Source organism: Cherax quadricarinatus, chromosome 20, assembly GCF_038502225.1.
Source record: "Cherax quadricarinatus isolate ZL_2023a chromosome 20, ASM3850222v1, whole genome shotgun sequence".
In the NCBI taxonomy this organism is placed as follows: Eukaryota; Metazoa; Arthropoda; class Malacostraca; order Decapoda; family Parastacidae; genus Cherax; species Cherax quadricarinatus.
The window spans coordinates 17,441,398-17,468,869 of NC_091311.1; the positions used below are offsets into that span (position 1 = coordinate 17,441,398).

At 43.3% G+C, this 27,472-nt stretch overlaps 1 protein-coding gene across 1 annotated transcript in view; it reads right to left on the reverse strand.

Moving 5' to 3' along the window:
* The window catches only part of LOC128703603 (uncharacterized), a 311,066-nt gene that overhangs the window by 21,215 nt on the left and 262,379 nt on the right, over positions 1-27,472 (reverse strand). Inside the window, exon 6 of the mRNA XM_070086894.1 lies at positions 24,063-24,227. Coding sequence (XP_069942995.1) covers positions 24,063-24,227 — 165 coding nt within the window. The remainder of the gene's footprint in view (positions 1-24,062; positions 24,228-27,472) is intronic.

A 27,472-nucleotide genomic window follows, 5' to 3' on the forward strand; every position in this document is an offset into this window, starting at 1 on the left:
CAAGATCATTGATATATATTATAAACAACAACGGGCCCAAGACTGATCCCTGTGGAACTCCACTTGTTACAGATCCCCACTCGGATTTAACCCCATTTATGGACACTCTCTGCTTCCTGTCAGTGAGCCATGACTCGATCCACGAGAGCACTTTTCCCCCAATGCCATGAGCTGCCACTTTCTTTAACAGTCTATGGTGCGGAACTCTATCAAAAGCCTTACTAAAATCTAAGTAAATAATATCAAATTCTTTATTGTGGTCAACAGCCTCAAAAGCTTTACTGAAGAAAGTTAATAAATTAGTTAGACAAGACCGGCCTCTTGTGAATCCATGCTGAGTATCATTAATCAAGCTATGCTTATCGAGATGGCTTCTTATAATCTCAGCTATAACTGACTCTAGTAATTTGCCTACAATTGAGGTCAGGCTTATTGGGCGGTAATTTGACGGTAACGACTTGTCCCCTGTTTTAAAAATAGGAGTTACATTAGCCATCTTCCACATATCAGACACTACACCTGTTTGAAGAGATAAATTAAAAATATTAGTTAATGGTTCACAGAGTTCCATTTTGCATTCCTTAAGAACCCTTGAAAAAACCTCATCAGGACCCGGCGATTTATATTGCTTCAGTCTGTCTATCTGCTTCACAACCATCTCACTAGTGACTGTGATGTTACATAATTTATCTTCTTCTGCCCCACTGTAAAAATTAATTACTGGAATATTGTTAGTGTCTTCCTGTGTAAAAACTGAGAGAAAATAATTATTTAAAATCAAGCACATTTCATTCTCTTTGTCAGTAAGGTGCCCATAGTTATTTTTAAGGGGACCTATCTTATCTCTAACTTTTGTTCTATAGATCTGGAAAAACCTTTTTTGGGTTAGTTTTAGAATCCCTAGCAACTTTAATTTCATAGTCCCTTTTAGCTTTTCTTATCCCCTTTTTAATGTCCCTCTTAATGTCAATATACTGATTCATAAGATGACCCTCACCTCTTTTGATACGCCTATAAATTCCTTTCTTATGCCCTAGTAGATATTTGAGCCTATTATTCATCCATTTTGGGTCATTTCTATTTGATCTAATTTCTTTATATGGGATAAACGCTCTTTGAGCAGCATGTATAGTGTTCAGAAAACTGTCATATTGATAGCTCTCTTCGTTACCCCAGTCAACAGATGATAAGTGTTCTCTAAGCCCATCGTAATCTGCTAAGCGAAAATCTGGGACTGTTACTGAGTTATCGCTACTATCGTACTTCCATTCAATGCTAAATGTAATTGATTTGTGGTCGCTAGCACCCAGTTCCTCTGAAATTTCTAAATTATTAACAAGGGATTCATTGTTTGCCATAACTAAGTCAAGCAGGTTATTTCCCCTTGTAGGTTCTGTCACAAACTGATTCAAAAAACAATCCTGAAATACTTCTAAGAAGTCGTATGATTCTAAATTCCCAGTCAAGAAATTCCAATCAACATGACTAAAGTTAAAGTCTCCTAGAATAACTACATTATCGTGCCTTGTGGCCTTAACAATTTCCTCCCATAGTAGTTTCCCTTGGTCCCTATCTAAGTTTGGGGGACGGTATATCACTCCTAAAATCAGTTTTTCATGCCCCTCTGAAAATTCTATCCAAACAGACTCTGTATGTGTTACTTCAGACTTAATACCCGTTTTTATGCAACAGTTCAAGCGATCTCGGACATACAATGCCACCCCACCCCCCCTCCCAATACTTCTATCTTCTTGGAACAATTTAAAACCCTGAATATGACATTCCCAGGCATGTCCCGACTTTTTGAATTAAACCACGTCTCAGTTAAGGCAAATACATCAATGTTACCTACACTAGCAACTAATCTCAACTCGTCCATCTTATTCCTAGCACTACGGCAATTAGCATAATAAACATTGAAAGACTCTCCTTTCTCTTTACCCTTCCTGCTCATTTCTATTTTTCTACTAAACCTATTACTGTCCTTATCACCTAAGGTCCCTGGCTTTTCAATATCTATCTCGTTCTTATTATTACTAGTTCCCCTAGAACTCGTAATATTACTACACTGGAACTTCACTGTTTTCCTGCCAAAACCCATACCACTAACTATTCCTAGTTTAAAGTCTTAACTGCTCCCTCCACTGCAGTTGCCAGTGCTCCCACCCCACACCTAGATAAGTGAACCCCATCCCTAGCATACATGTCATTTCTGCCATATGGAATTTGTGCATGGGAATCAACAACATCCAATCACCTAAAACCCCTAATAACCCAGCAAAAGGCAGCAGTAAGAATGATAACAAATTCCCACTCCCGCCAGCATACTCCACCAATTTTCAAAAGTCTGAATCTGCTTACCATTAAGAACATCCATACTTATTTATGTGCCTACTACATACACAGAACAATACACGCAAATATAAACCCCCCACTCCAACTTCTCCTCACCAACCTAAACAGCACACATGACCACAACACAAGACACAGATCTCTTTTTGATATACCTCATGTCCATATCACACTGTGTAAAAACTCTATGCACATAAAGGGCCCCAAAATATGGAATTCATTACCAGAAGATATTAAAGTAACCCAGTCTGAAAATCAATTTAAGACTCTTCTCAAAAGCCACTTAATCACCCTAGACTAAATGCTAAATACTCAGTACACACTTACTCACCTATGTACTCCCACATCATAACTTCAACAATCACATTGAACCTTTTATCCATTGTTGACAGGAATATAATTGAATCATTGTTTTCACAAAAGCATTTTACAATATAAATATATCTTTGTATTATACAAATTTTGATTAATTTATAATTAATATTCTACTGTACAACTATGAAATAATTACTGTCCTACTGTACAACTATGATATACTCCTTAGTATTAAGTAGACTGTAAGCCAATAATGTTAAGTTGGCCCATAATACCTAGGCATAATAGAGGTTCTCTTTGCATTGCAACCCACTATTGTAAATACAAAATCTCAATGTACTGTTTGCAAAGACATAAAATAAATAAATAAATAATAATACAGTAGGGCCCCGCTTTGTGGCGTTTCGCTTTATGGCATTCCGCTAATACAGTCATTTCAAATTATGACCAAAACTCGCTATACGGCTCCCCCCACCTGACTTTCTAGTACGGTCACTGCGCCCCACCCGGTTTGTTTACATTCTCTGTGAGATCCAAGCACTAAGTCTCTCCATTATGTCTGGAAACAACAGAATTTCAAGTATTTTTAAAAGTTATTTCATATTTTATATATACTCTAATAATTATACTTATGTATACCTGTACCTAAATAAACTTACATACTGTGCTTGCGTGCAGGTACACATTAAAATCAGTACGTGTCTTATGTCTTGAGATGTCATATTAGTAATGATAATAATCATTGAGTCTCATTAAATGTCATATATTATGTTAATATACATATTTTCATTAATCCATCTATGATATTTTTTCAAAAATATATAATAAACACATTGCATAACATATAAATATGACAAATGCACCCCACAGAAGAATAAATAAACATAAATATGAGATGTGGTAGCAGACGACTTGCACAAGTGACACCATATTAGAAATAATAATAATAACAATAATAATGTTGATGTTATGAATGAAAAGAAGTTGGATGTCCTGGCCCTAAGTGAAACAAAGCTGAAGGGGGTAGGAGAGTTTCAGTGGGGGGAAATAAATGGGATTAAATCTGGAGTATCTGAGAGAGTTAGAGCAAAGGAAGGGGTAGCAGTAATGTTAAATGATCAGTTATGGAAGGAGAAAAGAGAATATGAATGTGTAAATTCAAGAATTATGTGGATTAAAGTAAAGGTTGGATGCGAGAAGTGGGTCATAATAAGCGTGTATGCACCTGGAGAAGAGAGGAATGCAGAGGAGAGAGAGAGATTTTGGGAGATGTTAAGTGAATGTATAGGAGCCTTTGAACCAAGTGAGAGAGTAATTGTGGTAGGGGACCTGAATGCTAAAGTAGGAGAAACTTTTAGAGAGGGTGTGGTAGGTAAGTTTGGGGTGCCAGGTGTAAATGATAATGGGAGCCCTTTGATTGAACTTTGTATAGAAAGGGGTTTAGTTATAGGTAATACATATTTTAAGAAAAAGAGGATAAATAAGTATACAAGATATGATGTAGGGCGAAATGACAGTAGTTTGTTGGATTATGTATTGGTAGATAAAAGACTGTTGAGTAGACTTCAGGATGTACATATTTATAGAGGGGCCACAGATATATCAGATCACTTTCTAGTTGTAGCTACAATGAGAGTAAAAGGTAGATGGGATACAAGGAGAATAGAAGCATCAGGGAAGAGAGAGGTGAAGGTTTATAAACTAAAAGAGGAGGCAGTTAGGGTAAGATATAAACAGCTATTGGAGGATAGATGAGCTAATGAGAGCATAGGCAATGGGGTCGAAGAGGTATGGGGTAGGTTTAAAAATGTAGTGTTAGAGTGTTCAGCAGAAGTTTGTGGTTACAGGAAAGTGGGTGCAGGAGGGAAGAGGAGCGATTGGTGGAATGATGATGTAAAGAGAGTAGTAAGGGAGAAAAAGTTAGCATATGAGAAGTTTTTACAAAGTAGAAGTGATGCAAGGAGGGAAGAGTATATGGAGAAAAAGAGAGAGGTTAAGAGAGTGGTGAAGCAATGTAAAAAGAGAGCAAATGAGAGAGTGGGTGAGATGTTATCAACAAATTTTGTTGAAAATAAGAAAAAGTTTTGGAGTGAGATTAACAAGTTAAGAAAGCCTAGAGAACAAATGGATTTGTCAGTTAAAAATAGGAGAGGAGAGTTATTAAATGGAGAGTTAGAGGTATTGGGAAGATGGAGGGAATATTTTGAGGAATTGTTAAATGTTGATGAAGATAGGGAAGCTGTGATTTCGTGTATAGGGCAAGGAGGAATAACATCTTGTAGGAGTGAGGAAGAGCCAGTTGTGAGTGTGGGGGAAGTTCGTGAGGCAGTAGGTAAAATGAAAGGGGGTAAGGCAGCCGGGATTGATGGGATAAAGATAGAAATGTTAAAAGCAGGTGGGGATATAGTTTTGGAGTGGTTGGTGCAATTATTTAATAAATGTATGGAAGAGGGTAAGGTACCTAGGGATTGGCAGAGAGCATGCATAGTTCCTTTGTATAAAGGCAAAGGGGATAAAAGAGAGTGCAAAAATTATAGGGGGATAAGTCTGCTGAGTATACCTGGTAAAGTGTATGGTAGAGTTATAATTGAAAGAATTAAGAGTAAGACGGAGAATAGGATAGCAGATGAACAAGGAGGCTTTAGGAAAGGTAGGGGGTGTGTGGACCAGGTGTTTACAGTGAAACATATAAGTGAACAGTATTTAGATAAGGCTAAAGAGGTCTTTGTGGCATTTATGGATTTGGAAAAGGTGTATGACAGGGTGGATAGGGGGGCAATGTGGCAGATGTTGCAAGTGTATGGTGTAGGAGGTAGGTTACTGAAAGCAGTGAAGAGTTTTTACGAGGATAGTGAGGCTCAAGTTAGAGTATGTAGGAAAGAGGGAAATTTTTTCCCAGTAAAAGTAGGCCTTAGACAAGGATGTGTGATGTCACCGTGGTTGTTTAATACAGTGGACCCCCGCATAACGATTACCTCCGAATGCGACCAATTATGTAAGTGTATTTATGTAAGTGCGTTTGTACGTGTATGTTTGGGGGTCTGAAATGGACTAATCTACTTCACAATATTCCTTATGGGAATAAATTCGGTCAGTACTAGCACCTGAACATACTTATGGAGTGAAAAAATATCGTTAACCGGGGGTCCACTGTATATTTATAGATGGGGTTGTAAGAGAAGTAAATGCGAGGGTCTTGGCAAGAGGCGTGGAGTTAAAAGATAAAGAATCACACACAAAGTGGGAGTTGTCACAGCTGCTCTTTGCTGATGACACTGTGCTCTTGGGAGATTCTGAAGAGAAGTTGCAGAGATTGGTGGATGAATTTGGTAGGGTGTGCAAAAGAAGAAAATTAAAGGTGAATACAGGAAAGAGTAAGGTTATGAGGATAACAAAAAGATTAGGTGATGAAAGATTGGATATCAGATTGGAGGGAGAGAGTATGGAGGAGGTGAACGTATTCAGATATTTGGGAGTGGACGTGTCAGCGGATGGGTCTATGAAAGATGAGGTGAATCATAGAATTGATGAGGGAAAAAGAGTGAGTGGTGCACTTAGGAGTCTGTGGAGACAAAGAACTTTGTCCTTGGAGGCAAAGAGGGGAATGTATGAGAGTATAGTTTTACCATTGCTCTTATATGGGTGTGAAGCGTGGGTGATGAATGTTGCAGCGAGGAGAAGGCTGGAGGCAGTGGAAATGTCATGTCTGAGGGCAATGTGTGGTGTGAATATAATGCAGAGAATTCGTAGTTTGGAAGTTAGGAGGAGGTGCGGGATTACCAAAACTGTTGTCCAGAGGGCTGAGGAAGGGTTGTTGAGGTGGTTCGGACATGTAGAGAGAATGGAGCGAAACAGAATGACTTCAAGAGTGTATCAGTCTGTAGTGGAAGGAAGGCGGGGTAGGGGTCGGCCTAGGAAAGGTTGGAGGGAGGGGGTAAAGGAGGTTTTGTGTGCGAGGGGCTTGGACTTCCAGCAGGCATGCGTGAGCGTGTTTGATAGGAGTGAATGGAGACAAATGGTTTTTAATACTTGACGTGCTGTTGGAGTGTGAGCAAAGTAACATTTATGAAGGGATTCAGGGAAACTGGCAGGCCGGACTTGAGTCCTGGAGATGGGAAGTACAGTGCCTGCACTCTGAAGGAGGGGTGTTAATGTTGCAGTTTAAAAACTGTAGTGTAAAGCACCCTTCTGGCAAGACAGTGATGGAGTGAATGATGGTGAAAGTTTTTCTTTTTCGGGCCACCCTGCCTTGGTGGGAATCGGCCAGTGTGATAATAAAAAATAATAAATAATAAATAATAATAGTAATAATAATAATAATAATCACCAAGTCTCATTAAATGTTGTATATTACGTTAATATACACATTTTCATTAATCCATCCATGATATTTTTTCAAAATTATATAATAAACACGATACATAACATACAAAGATAATAAGTACACCCCACAAAAGAATAAATAACCATAAATATGATATGTCGTAGCCAGATAACTTGTACAAGTGATGCCAAGAATAACATTTTCTGTAATCTAACATAAGAGAAAATGCATTACTGGGGGTAACTGTAGAAAATTATTCCTTTCGTATGTATGTAAGTTTATTCAGGTATACACAAATACAGTTACATAGATTATCATACATAACAGCATAAGTGTAGAGAACCTAGGATAACCCAAAAAAGCCAGAGTGACTTACAGTGAACCCCCGGTTAACGATATTTTTTCACTCCAGAAGTATGTTCAGGTGCCAGTACTGACCGAATTTGTTCCCATAAGAAATATTGTGAAGTAGATTAGTCCATTTCAGACCCCCAAACATACACGTACAAACGCACTTACATAAATACACTTACATAATTGGTCGCATTCGGAGGTAATCGTTATGCGGGGGTCCACTGTATTTCCATTGCCTTCACTCAGAGCATCATTTCTTCTAAAAATGGTGTTATATGAAAATGGGAATGTTCTTCTTTATTTATTCTACCGTATCAATGTAGAGACAACTTGTACACAATGTAACTTGTACACACACCAGACGTGTACACTTTGTTGTTTACAAAACTTACCTTCGCCTGGTTTGTTTACATAACTCTGCACCTGTCCTCTTTCATGTACTAATTCTCTCATTTATTCTTTTTATCTCGTTTACTCACTCCTGACCCTACATTAAGACTACAAATATTTTAAGGTAAGTAATGAGTGAACTGTATATGCAATTTATCGCTTTGGGATGTTTAAATGTAATAGAATATTATGTGTAGGTGGGGTGGCCTGGTATGGTAGCCTGGCTGACTACCATACATACCACACTTGATTTCTTACAATAAATACTACTCATCTCACCCTAGATTAAGACTACAAATATTTTAAGGTAAGTAATGAGTAAACTGTATATGCATTTTATCGCTCTGGGATGCTTAAATATCATAGAATATTATGTGTAGGTGGGGTAGCCTGGTATGGTAGCCCAGCTGACTACTATACATACCACGTTTGATTTCTAACAATAAATACTACTCAACTCACCCTAGATTAAGACTATAAATATTTTAAGGTAAGTAATGAGTGCACTATGTGTGTATTGTACTTTTTTATTTTTTTTTTTTTGAAGCCTAGTTCTATTGCTAACTTAATATATGTTAGTGTAAACTTGTTATCCAGTATTTGTATGCATTTATAAGGGGAAAAAAAGGGTGTTCCACTTTACGGTGATTTTCGCTTTACGGCGGTAGCCTGGAACCTAACCTGCTGTATAAGTGGGACCCTACTGTAATTATAATAATACAGTGGACCCCCACATAGCGACCTTAATCCGTGCAAGAGGGCTGATTGTTATGCGAAATGTTTGGTATGCGAATGAATTTTCCCCATAAGAAATAATGGAAATCAAATTAATCCGTGCAAGACACCCAAAAGTATGAAAAAATTTTTTTTACCACATGAAATATACATTTTCCTACACACAAAGAGAAGGATACATGCACAATAGTAGAGTAGTACATGCACAATATATATTGTGCATGTACTACTCTACTAAATGAAGAATAAATGACACTTACCTTTATTGAAGATGCAGCAATGACTGATGAGACACTGTGTCCTGGGAGTGCCTTTTCCTCCTGAGTACTGTAGGTCCTGTTTGGCATTTTCTTCCAGAACAGGCCCTATCACACTGTGTATGCCACTATGATTCTTAAATCTCTCAAACCAACCTTTGCTGGCTTTAAATTCACCAATATGAGCACTAGTTTCAGGCATTTTTCCCTGTTCACCTGGGTGTTAGTCGACTGGTGTGGGTTGCATCCTGGGAGACAAGATTAAGGACCCCAATGGAAATAAGTTAGACAGTCTTCGATGATACTGACTTTTTTGGGTTATCCTGGGTGGCAAATCCTCTGGGGTTAATTGTTTCTTGGTATTCTCAATAAGCCACACCAACAACGGTGCTACAGCAGCAGCAGCAGCTGACGGTGGTACAGCAGCAACAGACGATGCTACAGCAGCAACAGACGATGCTACAGCAGCAGCAGACGATGCTACAGCAGCAGCAGACGATGCTACAGCAGCAGCAGACGATGCTACAGCAGCAGCAGATGATGCTACAGCAGCAGCAGCAGCTGACAGTGCAGCAGCAGCTGTACCACCAATAGTAGCGATGGTTGATTGGGGTTTATTATACAACCTGGCCAGCTCGGAGACACGCACTCCACTCTCATACTTATCAATGATCTTTTTCTTCATCTCTATAGTAATTCTCACCCTTATTGCTGTAGGGTTGGCACTAGAAGCTTTCTTGGAGCCCATGGTCACTTATTTTCCAGAAAAAATCACCAAAAACACTGTAATAATACGAAATGTTCCGATTGTATGCTTGGATGTTACCGCAGAGGCTGGCTGGTAAACAATGCCACTGGCGGAACTTGTGAGCGTGGCTCAGGCCGCACATTGGACGCGTCTCGGACGAAGGGCGGTGAGCGGGTTTTTGGGCGGTATGCGAGGCAAAATTTTTGCAAAAAAAAGCGAGCGGTATGCGGATTGTACGGTATGCGATGCGTGCGGTATGCGGGGGTCCACTGTACATTCATACTAAGAATAATAATAATAATAATGATAATAATAATAATAATTATTATTATTACATGTACATAATAATAATATAAGATAATAGTACAGTGGACCCCGGTAATCGATGGCATCGGTATTCGATAAATTCGGTATTCGATGCATTTTAACGCAAAAATTTCACCTTGGTATCAGACTGAAAACCCGGTATTCGATGCGATTCATACGAGACGTGTCCATGTGTGGCCTGAACTGCCCCGTGTGTGCCAGTGTTTACAAGCCAGGCAGTGTGTGCACATCTAAGGATACATTTGGTACATTCCATATTATCACTGTTTTTGGTGCTTGTTTCTGCAAAATAAGTTACCATGGGCCCCAAGAAAGCTTCTAGTGCCAACCCTGTGGTAAAAAGGGTGAGAATTAGTATGGAAATTAAGAAAGATTTTGAAGGGTTTGGGGCTAACCCTGAGAAGCCTATGCCAGTTGTGGAGTCCACTGTGCCTACTTCAAAAATTAAGGAAATATGTGCAAAGTGGGTTGAACTGCAAACCTTTATGGATGAAAATCACCCTAACACAGCTATTGCAAGCCGTGCTGGTGACTATTACAATGACAATGTTGTGGCCCATTTTAGACAAATCTTAAAGGAACAGGAGGTACAGAGCTCTATGCACAGATTTGTTGTGCAACAGAGGTCCAGTGACTCTCAAGCTGGTCCTAGTGGCATTAAAAGAAGAAGGGAAGTAACCCCTGAAAAGGACTTGCTACCTCAAGTCCTAATGGAAGGGGATTCCCCTTCTAAACAGTAACAACTTCGACACTCTCCCCTCCTCTCATCCCATCAATCATCACCAGATTTTCATTATTGTTATTATTCTATTGTTATTGTTGTTATTGTAATTATTCTATTGCATTAAACTTAATATTTCATGCAGTAAAAATTTTTTTTTGTACTTTTGGGTATCTTGCACGGATTAATTTGATTTCCATTATTTCTTATGGGGAAAATTGATTCAGTTTTCGATATTTTCGGTATTCGATGAGCTCTCAGGAATGGATTAATATCGAATACCGGGAGTCCACTGTATTAATACAGTGGAACCTCAAAAATCGAACTTAATCCGTTCCAGGAGCTAGTTCTAATTTCGAAAAGTCTGAAATTCGAATCAATATTTCCCATAAGAAATAATGGAAATACAATTAATCTGTTCCAGAAACCCAAAAATATTCACACAAAAAATACATTTTATAGAGATTAATTACAGTTTTACATACATATAAAATAACATACATATAAAATAATACATACATATAATATAAAATATAAAATAACATTTTTTCTTACCTTTATTGAAGATTGGTGATGGCATCTGGAAGATAGGGAGGAGGAGAGAGGGAGTTGGGGTTAGTGTTTGGAAGGAGAATCCCCCTCCATGAGAACTTCAGGTAAAGCCCTCTCTGGGGTTACTTCCCTTTTAATGCCACTAGGACCAGCTTGAGAGTCACTGGACACCTGTCTCACAATATAACTGTGCACAGTCCTCTGTTTATGGCGCCTCTTTAACATTTCCCTGGCTTTAAATTCACTATCAGCACTGGTTCCAGGATTTTTTTTTGTACCAGATCGGCATGCAACTTCCTTGCCTTCTCGCAAATAATCATCTCTGAAACACTATCACCTGCAATCTCTTTATCCTTGATCCACACCAGCAACAACTTCTCAACCACTTCAACTATTTGTGGTCTTTTTTTGGTTAGTATATTAACACCTTTCACAACATCAGCTTCCTTGATTTGTTCTTTCTTTGCCAGGATAGAACCGATGGTCAACTTGTTTTTCCCATACATCCTGGCAAGCTCAACAAGTCTCACACCACTCTCATACTTCTGTATTATTTCCTTCTTCACATCAATGGTGTTTCTCACTTTCTTTACCACAGGGGTACCACTAGCAAGTTTCTTTGGGCCCATGGCAGCTTATTTCACAGTCCCACAAGCACTAAACACAACGAAATAATTGTAAAATGTGTGAATGAGAGCACAGGTTAGTGTTCACTCAAGCATAAACAAAGCTAGACTGCTCACGGCGCCTGCACGGGGACACGGACAGAGCGGGCCAGCGGACAGGTCCTGTACCCAGCGGTCCGAAATTTGAAATGCATTCGATTTTTGGTACACAGTTTGTCCGAAAAAAATGGTCTTATTTTTGAAACGTTCGATATTTGGTACGTTCCATTTTCAAGGTTCCACTGTAACAATAATATGTTGTCATTTTTAGCCATTTTTCATAAAAAAATTTCATATTTTTGTGCCAAATGTTTCAAAATACAGATTGGTAACCCTCTGGGTGGCTGTAGGTACAGCTGCTAAGCCACAGCTATCTCAGTTCCAACCAAGGGTCAAAAGGAAGAAGAGGAGTGCCACTCTGAGTGACCGCAGCAGACCCTTGGGATGCGTAATTTTATCTTATACTGTACAAATTTCTTACACAATTCCTCGCCCAGAGATAGTATTCACGTACTGAATCAGCAAGAAGCTCAGGAAGCAATAGAAACTGAAAAAAAAACTAGAGAAACGAATAAGGCAGCAGCACAGAGTGAGGCAGCTGGCTGCCACCACCACCATTGTGGCCACAGATACTACGGTGGGAGAGTAAACGGCAGATGCTTTCTGCCGCTGCCGGCGTTGCCATCACTTGCCATATTATGATTTATTCTAGTCATTCTAGAGTATATATCATGTTTCTATGTTACTAATATTGTTTATTATGTCATATTAGATGAATTGAGATAGATAACTAAGCTACAGTGTTGATATTAGCATTATTTTGTCATGCCTCCTGAGAGGCTGGAACGGATTAATTGCATTTCAGTTAATTTAAATGAGGAAAATTGACTCAGCATACGAACAAATCAGGATACAAACATGTTCATGGAATGGATTAAATTCGTAAGCTGAGGATGCACTGTAGTTACACAGAGCAGATAATAAACTAAGGAGATAATAACATCATTTAGAGACCTAATGTAAGTAGGATTAGGTAAATTAGTGGAATTAGATAAAATAACTAGTGTTTTGAATTTGAATGAGGGACGCCAGCAATCAGTTACACTCGAGAAGTCACAGAGACAACACGTATTGAGTTCGCAGAGTACTGGCAGAAACTCACAAAGACTGAAGAACTACTTAAATTTTAGAGCTTCTTCATACATAAAGGGGTACATCTTGTATCCTGAGGTGTCCTCCGGATGAGACAACCATTCCAAGCAGCATAATTGGGCAATCTTTCTGTTGGAACGTGAGCTGGAAGTTCATGGGATGAAGGCGGATGGAGCATCACCAGACGTTCACCACCCCACAGGTATAGAGGGTAGGACACACCACACCTCATCATTATTGGTGAGTTAATTTACTGTTGTAGATAGGTGATACACATTATTCGCAAATGTTACGGAGTATTCTTGTGAACTTCAGTGTATGAGCCATTTGTAAGTCTGGGAGATGACCCTCGTGCCCATGCCAATGGTTCTTGCTGGTAGCAGCTTGCAAAGTGGCAGTTCGCACTGATGTTTCTCGACTATATCCCGACAAGATACTCCTTGAATAATTTCGTTAATATCAACTCTATGGCTTATTTATCTATCAAAATTCATCTAATATGACATAATAAACAATATAAATAACATAGAAACCTGATATATACTCTAGAATGAATAAATTATGTCATTATGTAACAGGTGGAGGCGGCCACAACTGCCCTCGCATTGTTGTGGTAATCACAAAAAGTAGAAGATTTACTGTTATGCAGACTACTGCATTATTGTAAAAATTGTATAAATAATGTCAACCCATTCATGACTGCATAGTATTTGAATCGACAGTGTGTCATTTGTTTACTCTTGAACATCGCCAAAGATCAAACATTTCCGCTATTTTGAGCTCAATTTCAAGGTACTTTTCTTCATGAAACCAATCAAAATCATATCTATTTCTGTAATATATCTTCCATTCTATCAAATGAGACCAAAAAAAAAAGAGAATACAACCATAAAAACCATACGAAAATACCACTAAGGGGTGCCTAAGTGCTGAGAAGTAAACTACATTATTTATGGCCCAATTTCTTTCATTTTTGGTGTATGTTAACCCTTTGACTCTTTCGGCCATATATATACATCTTACAAGCCAGTGTTTTGGACGTATATATACTCAATAATTCTAGCAGCTTCAAATCAAGCAGGCAAAAGCTAGTAGGCCCACATGTGAGAGAATGGGTCTGTGTGGACTGTATAAAAAAAATCTGCAGTACGCAGTGCATAATGAAAGAAAAAAAAACTCTGACAGTGTTTTTGGATTAAAATGCTGATTTTGAGGTGTATTTTTGAATAGTATTTATGGTTGTATTCTCGTTTTCTTGGTCTCATTTGATAGAATGGAAAACATATTAGTGAAATAGAGATAATTTTGATTAGTTTCATGATGAAAACGACCTTGAAATTTAGCTCAAAATAATGGAAATGTTCGATTTTTACCAATAAAAAATAAAAAGAGAAAGCAAGAGTAATATAAGAGGGGCCTGGAGATGTGACTAATGAACAGAGGAAATACAATTAATCCATTCCAGAAACCCTGGCTGATCAGGTGGCTGGCTGACTGGTCAGGTGGTTGGCTGACTGGTCAGGTGGTTGGCTGGCTGGTCAGGTGGCTGGCTGGCTGGTCAAGTGACTGGCTGACTGGTCAGGTGGCTGGCTGGCTGGTCAGGTGGCTGGCTGGCTGGTCAGGTGGCTGGCTGACTGGTCAGGTGGCTGGCTGACTGGTCAGGTGGCTGGCTTGCTGGTCAGGTGGCTGGCAGGCTGGTCAGGTGGCTGGCTGGCTGGTCAAGTGGCTGGCTGGTCAGGTGGCTGCCTGGCTTGTCAGGTGGCTGGCTGGCTGGTCAGGTGGCTGGCTGGCTGGTCAGGTGGCTGGCTGGCTGGTCAGGAGGCTGGCTGACTGGTCAGGTGGCTGGCTGGCTGGACAGGTGGCTGGCTGGCTGGTCAGGTGGCTGGCTGGCTGGTCAGGTGGCTGGCTGGCTGGTCAGGTGGCTGGCTGGCTGGTCAGGTGGCTGGCTGGTCAGGTGGCTGGCTGGTCATGTGGCTGGCTGACTGGTCAGGTGGCTGGCTGGCTTGTCAGGTGGCTGGCTGGCTGGTCAGGTGGCTGGCTGGCTGGTCAAGTGGCTGGCTGGCTGACTGGCTAGTTAGGTGGCTGGCTGGCTGGTCAGGTGGCTGGCTGGCTGGTCAGGTGGCTGGCTGGCTGGTCAGGTGGCTGGCTGGCTGGTCAGGTGGCTGGCTGGCTGGTCAGGAGGCTGGCTGACTGGTCAGGTGACTGGCTGGCTGGCTGGTCAGTTGGCTGGCTGGCTGGTCATGTGGCTGGTTGGCTGGTCATGTGGCTGGCTGGTCAGGTGGTTGGCTGGCTGGCTAGCCAGGTGGCTGGCTGGACAGGTGGCTGGCTGGCTAGTCAGGTGGCTGAATGGCTAGTCAGGTGGCTGGCTGACTGGTCAGGTGGCTGGCTGGTCAGGTGGCTGGCTGGTCAGGTGGCTGGCTGGCTGGTCAGGTGGCTGGCTGGCTGGTCAGGTAGCTGGCTGGCTGGCTGGTCATGTGGCTGGCTGGCTGGCTGGCTAGCTGGTCAGGTGGCTGGCTGGCTGGCTGGCCAGGAGGCTGGCTGGCTGGCTGGCTGGCTGGCTGGCCAGGAGGCTGGCTGGCTGGCTGGCTGGTCAGGTGGCTGGCTGGCTGGCTGGTCAGGTGGCTGGCTGGCTGGCTGGTCAGGTGGCTGGCTGGCTGGCTGGTCAGGTGGCTGGCTGGCTGGCTGGTCAGGTGGCTGGCTGGCTGGCTGGTCAGGTGGCTGGCTGGTCAGGTGGCTGGCTGGTCAGGTGGCTGGCTGGCTGGTCTGGTTACTGGCTGGTCAAGTGGCTGGCTGGCTGACTGGCAAGTCAGGTGGCTGGCTGGCTGGTCAGGTGGCTGGCTGGCTGGTCAGGTGGCTGGCTGGCTGGCCAGGTGGCTGGCTGGCTGGTCAGGAGGCTGGCTGACTGGTCAGGAGGCTGGCTGACTGGTCAGGTGACTGGCTGGCTGGTCAGGTGGCTGGCTGGTCAGGTGGCTGGCTCGCTGGCTGGTCAGGTGGCCGGCTGGCTGGGTGGCTGGGTGGCTGGGTGGCTGGGTGGCTGGCTAGTCAGGTGGCCGGCTGGCTGGGTGGCTGGCTAGTCAGGCGGCCGACTGGCTGGCTGGCTGGTCAGGAGGATGGCTGGCTGGCTGGCTGGTCAGGTGGCTGGCTGGCTGGCTGGCTGGTCAGGTAGCTGTCTGGCTGGCTGGTCAGGTGGCTGACTGGCTAGCTGGTCAGGTGGCTGGGTGGCTGGCTGATCAGGTGGCTGGCTGGCTGGCTGGCTGGCTGGCTGGCCAGGAGGCTGGCTGGCTGGTCAGGTGGCTGGCTGGCTGGCTGGTCAGGTGGCTGGCTGGCTGGTCAGGTGGCTGGCTGGCTGGCTGGCTGGTCAGGTGGCTGGCTGGCTGGTCAGGTGGCTGGCTGGTCAGGTGGCTGGCTGGCTGGCTGGTCAGGTGGCTGGCTGGCTGGTCAGGTGGCTGGCTGGCTGGCTGGCTGGTCAGGTGGCTGGCTGGCTGGTCAGGTGGCTGGCTGGTCAGGTGGCTGGCTGGCTGTTCTGGTTGCTGGCTGGCTGACTGGCTAGTCAGGTGGCTGGCTGGCTGGTCAGGTGGCTGGCTGGCTGGTCAGGTGGCTGGCTGGCTGGTCAGGTGGCTGACTGGCTGGTCAGGAGGCTGGCTGACTGGTCAGGAGGCTGGCTGACTGGTCAGGTGACTGGCTGGCTGGTCAGGTGGCTGGCTGGCTGGTCATGTGGCTGGCCGGCTGGACAGGTGGCTGGCTGGCTGGTCAGGTGGCTGGCTGGCTGGTCAGGTGGTTGGCTGGCTGGTCAGTTGGCTGGCTGGCTGACTATTCAGGTGGCTGGCTGGCTTGTCAGGTGGCTGGCTGGCTGATCAGGTGGCTGGCTGGCTGGTCAAGTGGCTGGCTGGCTGGCTGATCAGGTGGCTGGCTGGCTGGTCAAGTGGCTGGCTGGCTGGCTGATCAGGTGGCTGGCTGGCTGGTCAAGTGGATGGCTGGCTGGCTGGCTGGCCAGGTGGCTGGCTGGCTGGTCAGGTGGCTGGTTGACTGGTCAGGTGGCTGGCTGGCTGGTGAGGTGGCTGGCCCTCTGGTCAGGTGGCTGGCTGGCTGGTCAGGTGGCTGGCTGGCTGGCTGGCTGGTCAGGTGGCTGGCTGGTCAGGTGGCTGGCTGGCTGGCTGGTCAGGTGGTTGGCTGGCGGGCTGGTCAGGTGGCTGGCTTTCTGGTCAGGTGGCTGGCTGGCTGGTCAGGTGGCTGGCTGGCTGGCTGGTCAGGTGGCTGGCTGGCTGGCTGGCTGGCTGGTCAGGTGGCTGGCTGGCTGGCTGGTCAGGTGGCTGGCTGGCTGGCTGGCTGGCTGGTCAGGTGGCTGGCTGGCTGGCTGGCTGGCTGGCTGGCTGGTCAGGTGGCTGGCTGGCTGGCTGGCTGGCTGGTCAGGTGGCTGGCTGGCTGGCTGGCTGGGTGGTCAGGTGGCTGGCTGGCTGGGTGGTCAGGTGGCTGGCTGGCTGGGTGGTCAGGAGGCTGGCTGGCTGGCTGGGTGGTCAGGAGGCTGGCTGGCTAGGTGGTCAGGTGGCTGGCTGGCTGGTCAGGTGGCTGGTCAGGTGACTGGCTGGCCGGGTGGTCAGGTGGCTGGCTGGTTGGTCAGGTGGCTGACTGGCTGGTCAGGTGGCTGGCTGGTTGGTCAGGTGGCTGGCTGGTCAGGTTGCTGGCTGGCTGGCTGGTCAGGTGGCTGGCTGACTATTCAGGTGGCTGGCTGGCTGGTCAAGTGGCTGGCTGGCTGGTCAGGTGGCTGGCTGGCCAGGTGGCTGGCTGGCTGGTGAGGTGGCTGGTTGACTGGTGAGGTGGCTGGCTTGCTGGTGAGGTGGCTGGCTCTCTGGTCAGGTGGCTGGCTGACTGGTCAGGTGGCTGGCTGGCTGGCTGGCTGGCTGGCTGGCTGGCTGGCTGGCTGGCTGGCTGGCTGGTCAGGTGGCTGGCTGGCTGGTCAGGTGGCTGGCTGGCTGGCTGGCTGGCTGGCTGGCTGGCTGGCTGGCTGGCTGGTCAGGTGGCTGGCTGGCTGGCTGGCTGGTCAGGTGGCTGGCTGGCTGGCTGGTCAGGTGGCTGGCTGGCTGGTCAGGTGGCTGGCTGGCTGGTCAGGTGGCTGGCTGGCTGGCTGGTCAGGTGGCTGGCTGGCTGGCTGGTCAGGTGGCTGGCTGGCTGGTCAGGTGGCTGGCTGGCTGGCTGGTCAGGTGGCTGGCTGGCTGGCTGGTCAGGTGGCTGGCTGGCTGGCTGGTCAGGTGGCTGGCTGGCTGGCTGGTCAGGTGGCTGGCTGGCTGGCTGGCTGGTCAGGTGGCTGGCTGGCTGGCTGGCTGGCTGGCTGGCTGGCTGGCTGGCTGGTCAGGTGGCTGGCTGGCTGGCTGGGTGGTCAGGTGGCTGGCTGGCTGGTCAGGTGGCTGGCTGGCTGGCTGGCTGGCTGGCTGGCTGGCTGGTCAGGTGCCTGGTCAGGTGGCTGGTCAGGTGGGTTGCTGGCTGGCCGGGTGGTCAGGTGGCTGGCTGGCTGGTCAGGTGGCTGGCTGGCTGGTCAAGTGGCTGGCTGGCTGGCTGGTCAGGTAGCTGGCTGGTTGGTCAGGTGGCTGGCTGGCTAGTCAGCCAGCCAGCTGGCCAGCCAGCCAGCCACCTGCTAGCCAGCCAGCCAGCCACCTGCCAGCCAGCCAGCCAGTTGCCTGCCAGCCAGCCAGCCACCTGCCAGCCACCTGCCAGCCATGTTGTTCACACAAACCCACACTTCCTTCCCCACCAAAACATTGCTGATGCCTATAAATACTATGTACAGTGGACCCTTGACATTCAATACTAATCCATTCCTGAGAGAAATCGAATGTCGAAAATATCGAAAGTCAAATTAATTTTCCCCATAAGAAATAATGGAAATCAAATCAATCCGTGCAAGACACCCAAAAATATGAAAAAAAAAATTTACCACATGAAATATCAAGTTTAATGCAATAGAATAATTACAATAACAACAATAACAATAGATCAATAACAATAGAATAATTGACACTTACCATTAATAAAGATTTATTTATTTATTTATTTATTTATTTATTTATTTATTTATTTCCAATTTGTGCACACATACAGAGGTACAAAAAAAATACAGATAAGAGCAGTATGCCAAAGCCACTTATACTATGCATAGCATTACGGGCTGGCTTAAAATTAACTTAAGATTAACTAAGCAATGATTATTATTATTATTATTATAATCAAAAAGAAGCGCTAAGCCACAAGGACTATACAGCGCTGCTACTAAGCAATGATGAAATCAGTGATAAAACATTAATGTAAACAGATAACTATAAAGCACAAGTGAGTATTACAAAGACAGGTCATATGGTTGCATTCAGTTAGGTAGTGATTCTGTTAGGTAGTGTATTTAAAAAATAATAAAGTTAGATTGGGTTTTAGGTTTAACATTTATGTGATATAATTGTGAGAAACATTTAAGATATACAATTTATAATGTTCAGTTATTCAGTATTTATTTGGTTTTGGGTGAGTAAGTAATCTTTGAGAAGAGACTTGAATTTATAAACAGGTTGTGTTTCTTTTATATTTACAGGTAATGAATTCCAGATTTTAGGGCCTTTTATGTGCATTGAGTTTTTGCATAGTGTGAGATGGACACGAGGAACATCAAAGAGTGATCTGTGCCTTGTTTTATGGTCATGTGTTCTGTTGAGGTTGGCAAGGAGATGTTTGAGGGGAGGGTTAATATCAGAGTTAAGTGTTCTATGTATGTAATAGGTGCAGTAATAAGTATGGATGTTTTGTATGGTGAGTAGGTTTAGTGTATTGAATATTGGTGGAGTGTGCTGCCTGTAGTGAGAATTTGTTATCATTCTAACTGCAGCCTTTTGTTGGGTAATTAGTGGTCTGAGATGGTTAATTGTTGTTGAGCCCCATGCACAAATTCCATAGGTGAGATAGGGGTAAATAAGAGAGTGATATAGGGCCAGGAGGGCTGACTGTGGAACATAGTACCGTATCTTCGATAGTATGCCTACAGTCTTGGAAATTTTCTTAGAAATTTGATGTATATGTGTATGAAATTTGAGTCTATTATCAAGGTGGATTCCTAAGAATTTTCCCTCTGTTAGTTTTGTGATAGGTGATCCATTTATCATTATGTTAAGAGGGACATCTGTAGCTCTGTTACCAAACTGAATGAAGTAGGTTTTGTCAATGTTTAGTGTAAGTTTGTTAGTCCTCATCCAGGTAGATATTTTCTGTAATTCGGTATTTACAGTATTGGCTAGCGTGACTGGGCTCGGGTGAGAGAAGACGTATGTAGTGTCATCTGCAAATAGTGTGGGTTTGAGTAATTGCGAAGCATTTGGAAGGTCATTTATGTATAGGAGAAAGAGAAGAGGGCCAAGGACACTTCCCTGTGGGACACCAACTGTAATTGGTTGTGCAGAAGAGTTTGCCCCATTTGCGTACACATATTGGCTTCTGTTGCTGAGGTATGACTTGAGGTAGTTGAGGGAGTGCCCTCTTATACCATAGTGTGACAATTTTACGTGGAGCAAGTCATGGTCAACTGTATCAAAAGCTTTACGTAAGTCAATGAAGATCCCCAGTGGGACTTCTTTTTTCTCTATTGCAGTGTATATATGTTCTAGCATGTGTATAATAGCATCATTAGTATTTTTATTAGGCCTGAATCCAAATTGGCAGGGGTTGAGTATGTTTTGGGAGATAAGGTAGGAGTAGATTCGTTTATGAATTAATTTTTCGAAGATTTTTGAGAGAGGGTGTAAGTTGGATATTGGCCTATAGTTATTCAACTCTGTTTGGTCTCCTCCTTTGTGGATCGGGGTGACCCTTGCTATTTTGAGTACTGTAGGGAAGGTGGAGGATTCAATGGATTTGTTAAAGAGTGTTGCAATGATTGGTGATAGCACTTGTGACACTTTTTTGTATATAAGGGGTGGTAAGGTATTTAAATCTCCTGCCTTGTTTTTTAGTGCGTTGATAATAAGGGAGACTTCGTATGGGTTAGTCGGAGCTAGGAACAGTGTGTTCGGGTAGTTGCCGGTGAGGTAGTCATTTGGTGGGGTATCTGAGCTTGGGATTTTATTGGCAAGGTTTTGTCCTATAGTGGAGAAGAAATCATTGAGTCTGTTTGCTGTTTCTGTTGGTGGGAGTTGGGGTTCATCTGTTTTTGCTAATTTTATTTCGCTATTTCGTGATATCTTTTTTGTTCCCAGAATTTCTGATAGGGTTTTCCAGGTCTTTTTTATATCACCTCGTAAGTTGGATAATCTGTTCTCATAATACAATTTTTTTGCCCTTCTTATCAGGCTGGTTAGGATTGACGAGTAACGTTTTGTTTGGTCTCTGGTTATGTGACCCATTCTGTACTGTTTTTCATATTGGTGTTTTGTATTTATGGATTTGAGAATGCTGGGTGTTAGCCAGGGACTGTTCAGTCTCTTTGCTGTCATCTGTTTAGTTTTTTTAGGGCAGTGCTTGTTATAGAGGTATTGGGTTTTTTTAGAAAATTATTAATACATTCGTCAATATCTGTATAGGTTTCTAGCTCAGTGTGCCAATCAATGTTTGCTATTGCTGTTGTGAAGTTATTAATGGCTGCCTCATTGTGAAGTCTGAAGGTGACTTTAGTAGTGTCTTGGGGTAGTTTACCAAGAGTTGTTATGAGGAAAGTAGGGTAGTGGTCTGTGGTATTATCTGTAATTATGCCTGATTTTAAAGGGGATATGGTGTTGGTCCAGATGTGGTCAAGTAGAGAAACACTAGTCTCTGTAACTCTTGTAGGTTTTGTTACTGTTGGTAGTAACATACAGTTACTCATTGTGTTTGTGAATTCAGTAACGTGTGGGTCCTGGTCTTGCAGGAGATTTATATTGAAGTCACCTGAGAGTAGTAAGTGATCTTTGTTCATGCGTGCATCAGTTATCATACTTCCTAGATTTTGACTAAATTGGCTAATGTTTGACTGTGGAACTCTGTAGATGTTTATCAATGTGAGAGGTTTTTGTAGGTACTTTGATTTGGGAGGAGGGGAGTGTGTGGACGGTGTTAGTGTATAGAAGGGGAATCCCCTTCCATTAGGACTTGAACTGGCAGCCTCACCATGCCTTACCACAGTGTATGCCACTACGATTCTTAAATCTTTCAAACCAACCTTTGCTGGCCTTAAATTCACTCACATCACCACTAGTTGCAGGCAATTTCTTTACCAAATCATCATGCACTCCGACACACGCACTCCACTTTCATACTTTGCAATTATCTCTTTCTTCATTTCAATAGTCATTAGCACCTTTTTTCTCGAAGGGTTGGCACTAGAAGCTTTCTTGGGGCCCATGGTTACTTATTTTGCAGAAACAAGCACCAAAAACAGTGATAATATAGATAATATGGAATGTACCGAATGTATCCTTAGATGCGCGCACACTGGCTGGCTTTTAAACACTGGCACACATGGTGCAGTTCAGGCCACACGTGGACATGTCTCGTACGAATCGTATCGAATGTCGGGTTCTCCATCGAATGTTGAGGCAAAATTTTTGCGTTAAAATGCATCGAATGTCGAATTTATCAAATGTCGATGCCATCGAATGTTGGGGGTCCACTGTATATATTTCTAGACAATAGTATGTGACTAAAATAGGTGAAAATGTTCACCTGTCAATTTTTGTGCAGTTATTGTGTAGTATACAATGAGTTTATATATCCAAAATATGGCTTATATTGGTCTCACAGGCCATAAAAGTTACTTGAAAAAATAAAATGTTAAAAAATAAAAGAAAAACGTATAAAAAAAAACTATTATTGCGTGACTGGCAGTCGGCGATGTTGCTGTAAGCGGCTCACTTTCTGTCAACTTCACGCTTCCATATCTCGGTAAGTATTGATCACAAAATTTTTTTTTTTGGCCTATAATACTCACAAAAATATGCTCTATCATTTCAAAAGATTTTTTTTTTTAACCCTGAGAACAAGTTTGTTAGTGGGCCTGTCGACCCTGAAAGGGTTAAAGACGAAAACTGGGATTCCACTATGCTGAGATTTGACTGTATGGTGTGTATTATGAGAATAATAGCTATATAAAACCTACAATGATTTTAGCCCTCTCAGTGTTGGTCCCATAGTACTATGACTTGAGAGCCAGTGTTGGACCTGTACTACTAGCCAAAATTCTAGCGCCTTCAAATCTGGTGGAAGCAAGCTGGTAGGCCTACAGATGAAAGGATGGGTCTGCATGGTCAGTGTGCACAGTATAAAAAAAATACTGCAGCATACAGTGCGTAATGAGAAAAAACAACTCAGACTGTGTTTTTGGATTAAAACAGTGAATTTTTGGTGTATTTTCCTATGGTATTTATGGATGTATTCTCGTTTTCTTGGTCTGATTTGATAGAATGGATGATATATTGCAGAAATGGAGATGATTTTGACTGGTTTCATTATGAAAAGTACCTTCAAATTGAGCTCAAAATAGCGGAAATGCTCGATTTTTGCCGATGTTCAAGAGTAAGCAAATGACATCAATGTACAATACGGTACGTGTCCAACTGGCTAGTTTAATACAAAGTCACAAATGAGTTGACATTATTTATACAATTATAATAATGCAGTAGTCTGCATAACAGTAAATCTTCTATTTTTTGTGAGAATAAAATTTCAAAATGGAAAGCAAGAGTTATATAAGAGGGGCCTGGAGATGTGACTAATGAACAGACAAAATGTAATTTTAGTGCCAGGAATGTCTGCCTTGTTTATTCTGCACCCTATTTTGAAACTGGCATCTTTTGAAATTTGTGTGAAATTGGCCAAATTGCCAATTTCTGACCACTTTATTGGATAGTTGAAATTGATTAATGGGCGGTTTCTTGTACTCAGTCGATAGAACAAATGGAGTTCTAGTGAAATAGCTATGATTTTAGTCGACTGGAGCAATGGAATTGGCTGAAAATAGGGCTCAAATTGGTCAAAATCACCGATGTGTAAATATCGATGTGAGCACTAACTTCACAAGTGTAATTTCGTAAGTTTTCCATTAAATTTTATATTTTGGGGGTCATTACCGTTGGGAAAAGATTCTCTGTCATTTCATATGAAATGAGAGCGAGTTAAGGATCAGAGGGCTCAACAATGAAAGGGTTAAAATAAATATAAATGAACTAACCTAAAATAAACCAAACTGAGAGGAAGAAGTTAATGGAACCAGTGAACTTTAGCCTGCGATGCCAGGGAGTGGAAGCATCTGATGAGTCTCCTCCTTCTTCTTCAGCGAGGGGACGTCGCAACCTTCCTTGGAAGCCCAGCAAGTTTTTCAGTACACCAAAGGTACCTGAGAATGTTAAAATACACAGCTGCACATAAGTACTGTATTAATATCTCAGGGCTTTAGTGTGAATTCTGTTGAGAACTGAAGATTTGACTAACTTGTCTGGTACAAAATTCATAATAAGTCAGTGTAGATAACAATACTGCATGCACAATAATATGCCCAGGGTAACATTATATATGGTAAGATTGAGGAATCTTCTAACTGGAAATTATACAGGAATGAAGAATAAAAGTCTTGATACCATGGCTGGAGCAACTCACTATTAACCCATACTTTCAGAGGAAACTTTTGATGATGTTAACCCTTTCTTTGTTGGTCCAGTAATATTACGGCTTGAGAGCCAGTGTTGGTCCCATAATACTATGCCAAAATTCTAGTGGTTTCAAATCTAGTGGGAGAAAGGTGGTAGGCCTATATGTGAAAGAATGGGTGTGTGGTCAGTGTGCGCAGCATGAAAAAAAAAATCAGGGCACCCGCATTGCATTGTAGGAACACCATTTCAGTAGTCCTTGTTTACGATGCCTTGTGGTAGAAATTATCTCTCTCCCCAGTGAATCTGGGACTCTTCTCTTCTCAAGTGTTAGATCTAACACAGATGGAAGTATCAGCGAAGATGTATTTCATGATTTTGAGGAGTTTGTGACCGAAAGCAATGTCCAGGATACCAGATACAAATAGTGAAAAGGGAAGACAGTGTGGGTGTTGGGGAAGGAGGCTTGAGTGGTGAGGAAGGCAGCTTGGATAGTGGGGAAGATGCTGTGTAAATGAGTAAGTTTATTCAGGTATACACGAATACAGTTACATAGATCATCATACATAGCAGAATTTGTAGAGAACCTAGGATAACAAAAAAAAAGTCAGACTTATTTCCAAAATGGGAGGTGGGAAAGACAGTGTGAGTGTGGAGAAGATAGTGCGGGTGTGGGTAAGGCAGCATGGGTGTGGGGATGGCAGTGTGAGTGTGGGGAAGGCAGCATGGGTGTGGGGAAGGCAGTGTGAGTGTTGGGAAGGCAGCATGAGTGATGGGGAAGGCAGCATGGATGGTAAGGATGATGGTGTGGGTGGGGAAGGCAGCATGGATGGTAAGGATGATGGTGTGGGTGGGGAAGGCAGTGTGGATGGTGGGAATGATGGTGTGGATAGGGAAGACAGCATGGGTAGTTGGGAAGACTGTGTGTAAGTTTATTCATGTATACATGAATACAGCTACATAGATTATCATACACAGCAGCATGTGTAGAGAGCCTAGGATAACCCAAAAAAGTCAAAGTGACTTATTTCCAGCATGGGTGCTGGGGAAGATGGTGTGGGTGTTGGGGAAGGCAGTGTGGGTGTTGGGGAAGGCAGTGTGGGTGTTGGTGAAGGCAGTGTGGGTGGTGGGGAAGATGGTATGAGTGTGGAAAGTAGTGTGGGTTTGTGTAAACAAGTTATGTAAACATTACAATGATAACAATGTTTGTGTGGTTATTGTGCTGCATACGAGTGGATATATATACATTATGCATTATACAGTGGACCCCCGCATAGCGATATTAATCCGTGCAAGAGAGCTCATTGTTATGCGAAATTATCGTTATGCGAATAAATTTTCCCAATAAGAAATAATGGAAATCAAATTAATCCGTGCAAGACACCCCAAAGTATGAAAAAAAAACATTTTTACCACATGAAATATTAATTTTAATACACACAAACTGAAAAAGGCATGCACAATTACATGACACTTACTTTTATTGAAGATCTGGTGATGATTGATGGGATGGGAGGAGGAGAGTGTGTTAGTGTTTAGAAGGGGAATCCCCTTCCATTAAGACTTGAGGTATCAAGTCCTTTTCTGGGGTTACTTCCCTTTTTCTTTTAATGCCACTAGGACCAGCTTCAGAGTCACTGGAGTTCTGTCGCACAACATATCTGTCCATAGTGGCCTGCACCTCTCGTTCCTTTATGACTTCCCTAAAGTGTTTCACAACATTGTCAGTGTAATAGTCACCAGCACGGCTTGCAATAGCTGTGTGAGGGTGATTTTCATCCATGAAGGTTTGCACTTCAAGCCACTTTGCACAGATTTCCTTAATCTTTGTAGTAGGCAATTTCTTCAATTTCTCTCTCCCCTCCTTCGAACCAGTTTCCTCAGGTCTGGCCTCTTGCTGTTGAAGTTGATCTATCAGCTCATCAGTGGTTAGTTCTTCATTGTCCTCCTCCACCAACTCTTCCACATCATCCCCACTAACCTCCAACCCCAAGGACTTTCCCAATGCCATAATGGATTCCTCAACTGACATAGGGTTCTCAGGGTTATCCTGAAACCCTTCAAAATCCCTTTGGTCTACACATTCTGGCCACAGTTTCTTCCAAGCAGAGTTCAAGGTCCTCTTAGTCACTCCCTCCCAAGCCTTACCTATAAGGTTTACACAATTGAGGATATTAAAGTGATCTCTCCAAAACTCTCTTAGAGTCAGTTGAGTTTCTGAGATCACTACAAAGCACCTTTCAAACAGAGCTTTTGTGTACAGTTTTTTGAAGTTTGCAATAACCTGCTGGTCCATGGGCTGCAGGAGAGGAGTGGTATTAGGAGGCAAAAACTTCACCTTAATGAATTTCATGTCCCCATAAAGTCGCTCTGCCACGTCTGTAGGATGACCAGGGGCATTGTCTAACACCAGGAGGCACTTAAGTTCTAATTTCTTTTCAGTTAGGTAATCTTTCACATTGGGGGCAAATGCATGGTGTAACCAGTCATAGAAAAAGTCCCTAGTGACCCATGCCTTACTGTTTGCCCTCCACAGCACACACAAATTTTCCTTGAGGACATTCTTTTGCCTGAACGGTCTGGGAGTTTCAGAGTGATACACTAATAAAGGCTTCACTTTGCAATCACCAGTAGCATTGGAACACATCAACAGAGTAAGCCTGTCTTTCATAGGCTTATGTCCTGGGAGTGCCTTTTCCTCCTCAGTAATGTAGGTCCTGCTTGGCATTTTCTTCCAAAACAGGCCTGTTTCATCACAATTAAACACTTGTTCAGGTTTCAGTCCTTCAGTTTCTATGTACTCCTTGAATTCCTGCACATATTTTTCAGCTGCTTTGTGGTCCGAACTGGCAGCCTCACCATGCCTTATCACACTATGTATGCCACTACGCCTCTTAAATCTCTCAAACCAACCTTTGCTGGCATTAAATTCACTCACATCATCACTAGTTGCAGGCATTTTTTTAATTAAATCCTGATGCAACTTCCTAGCCTT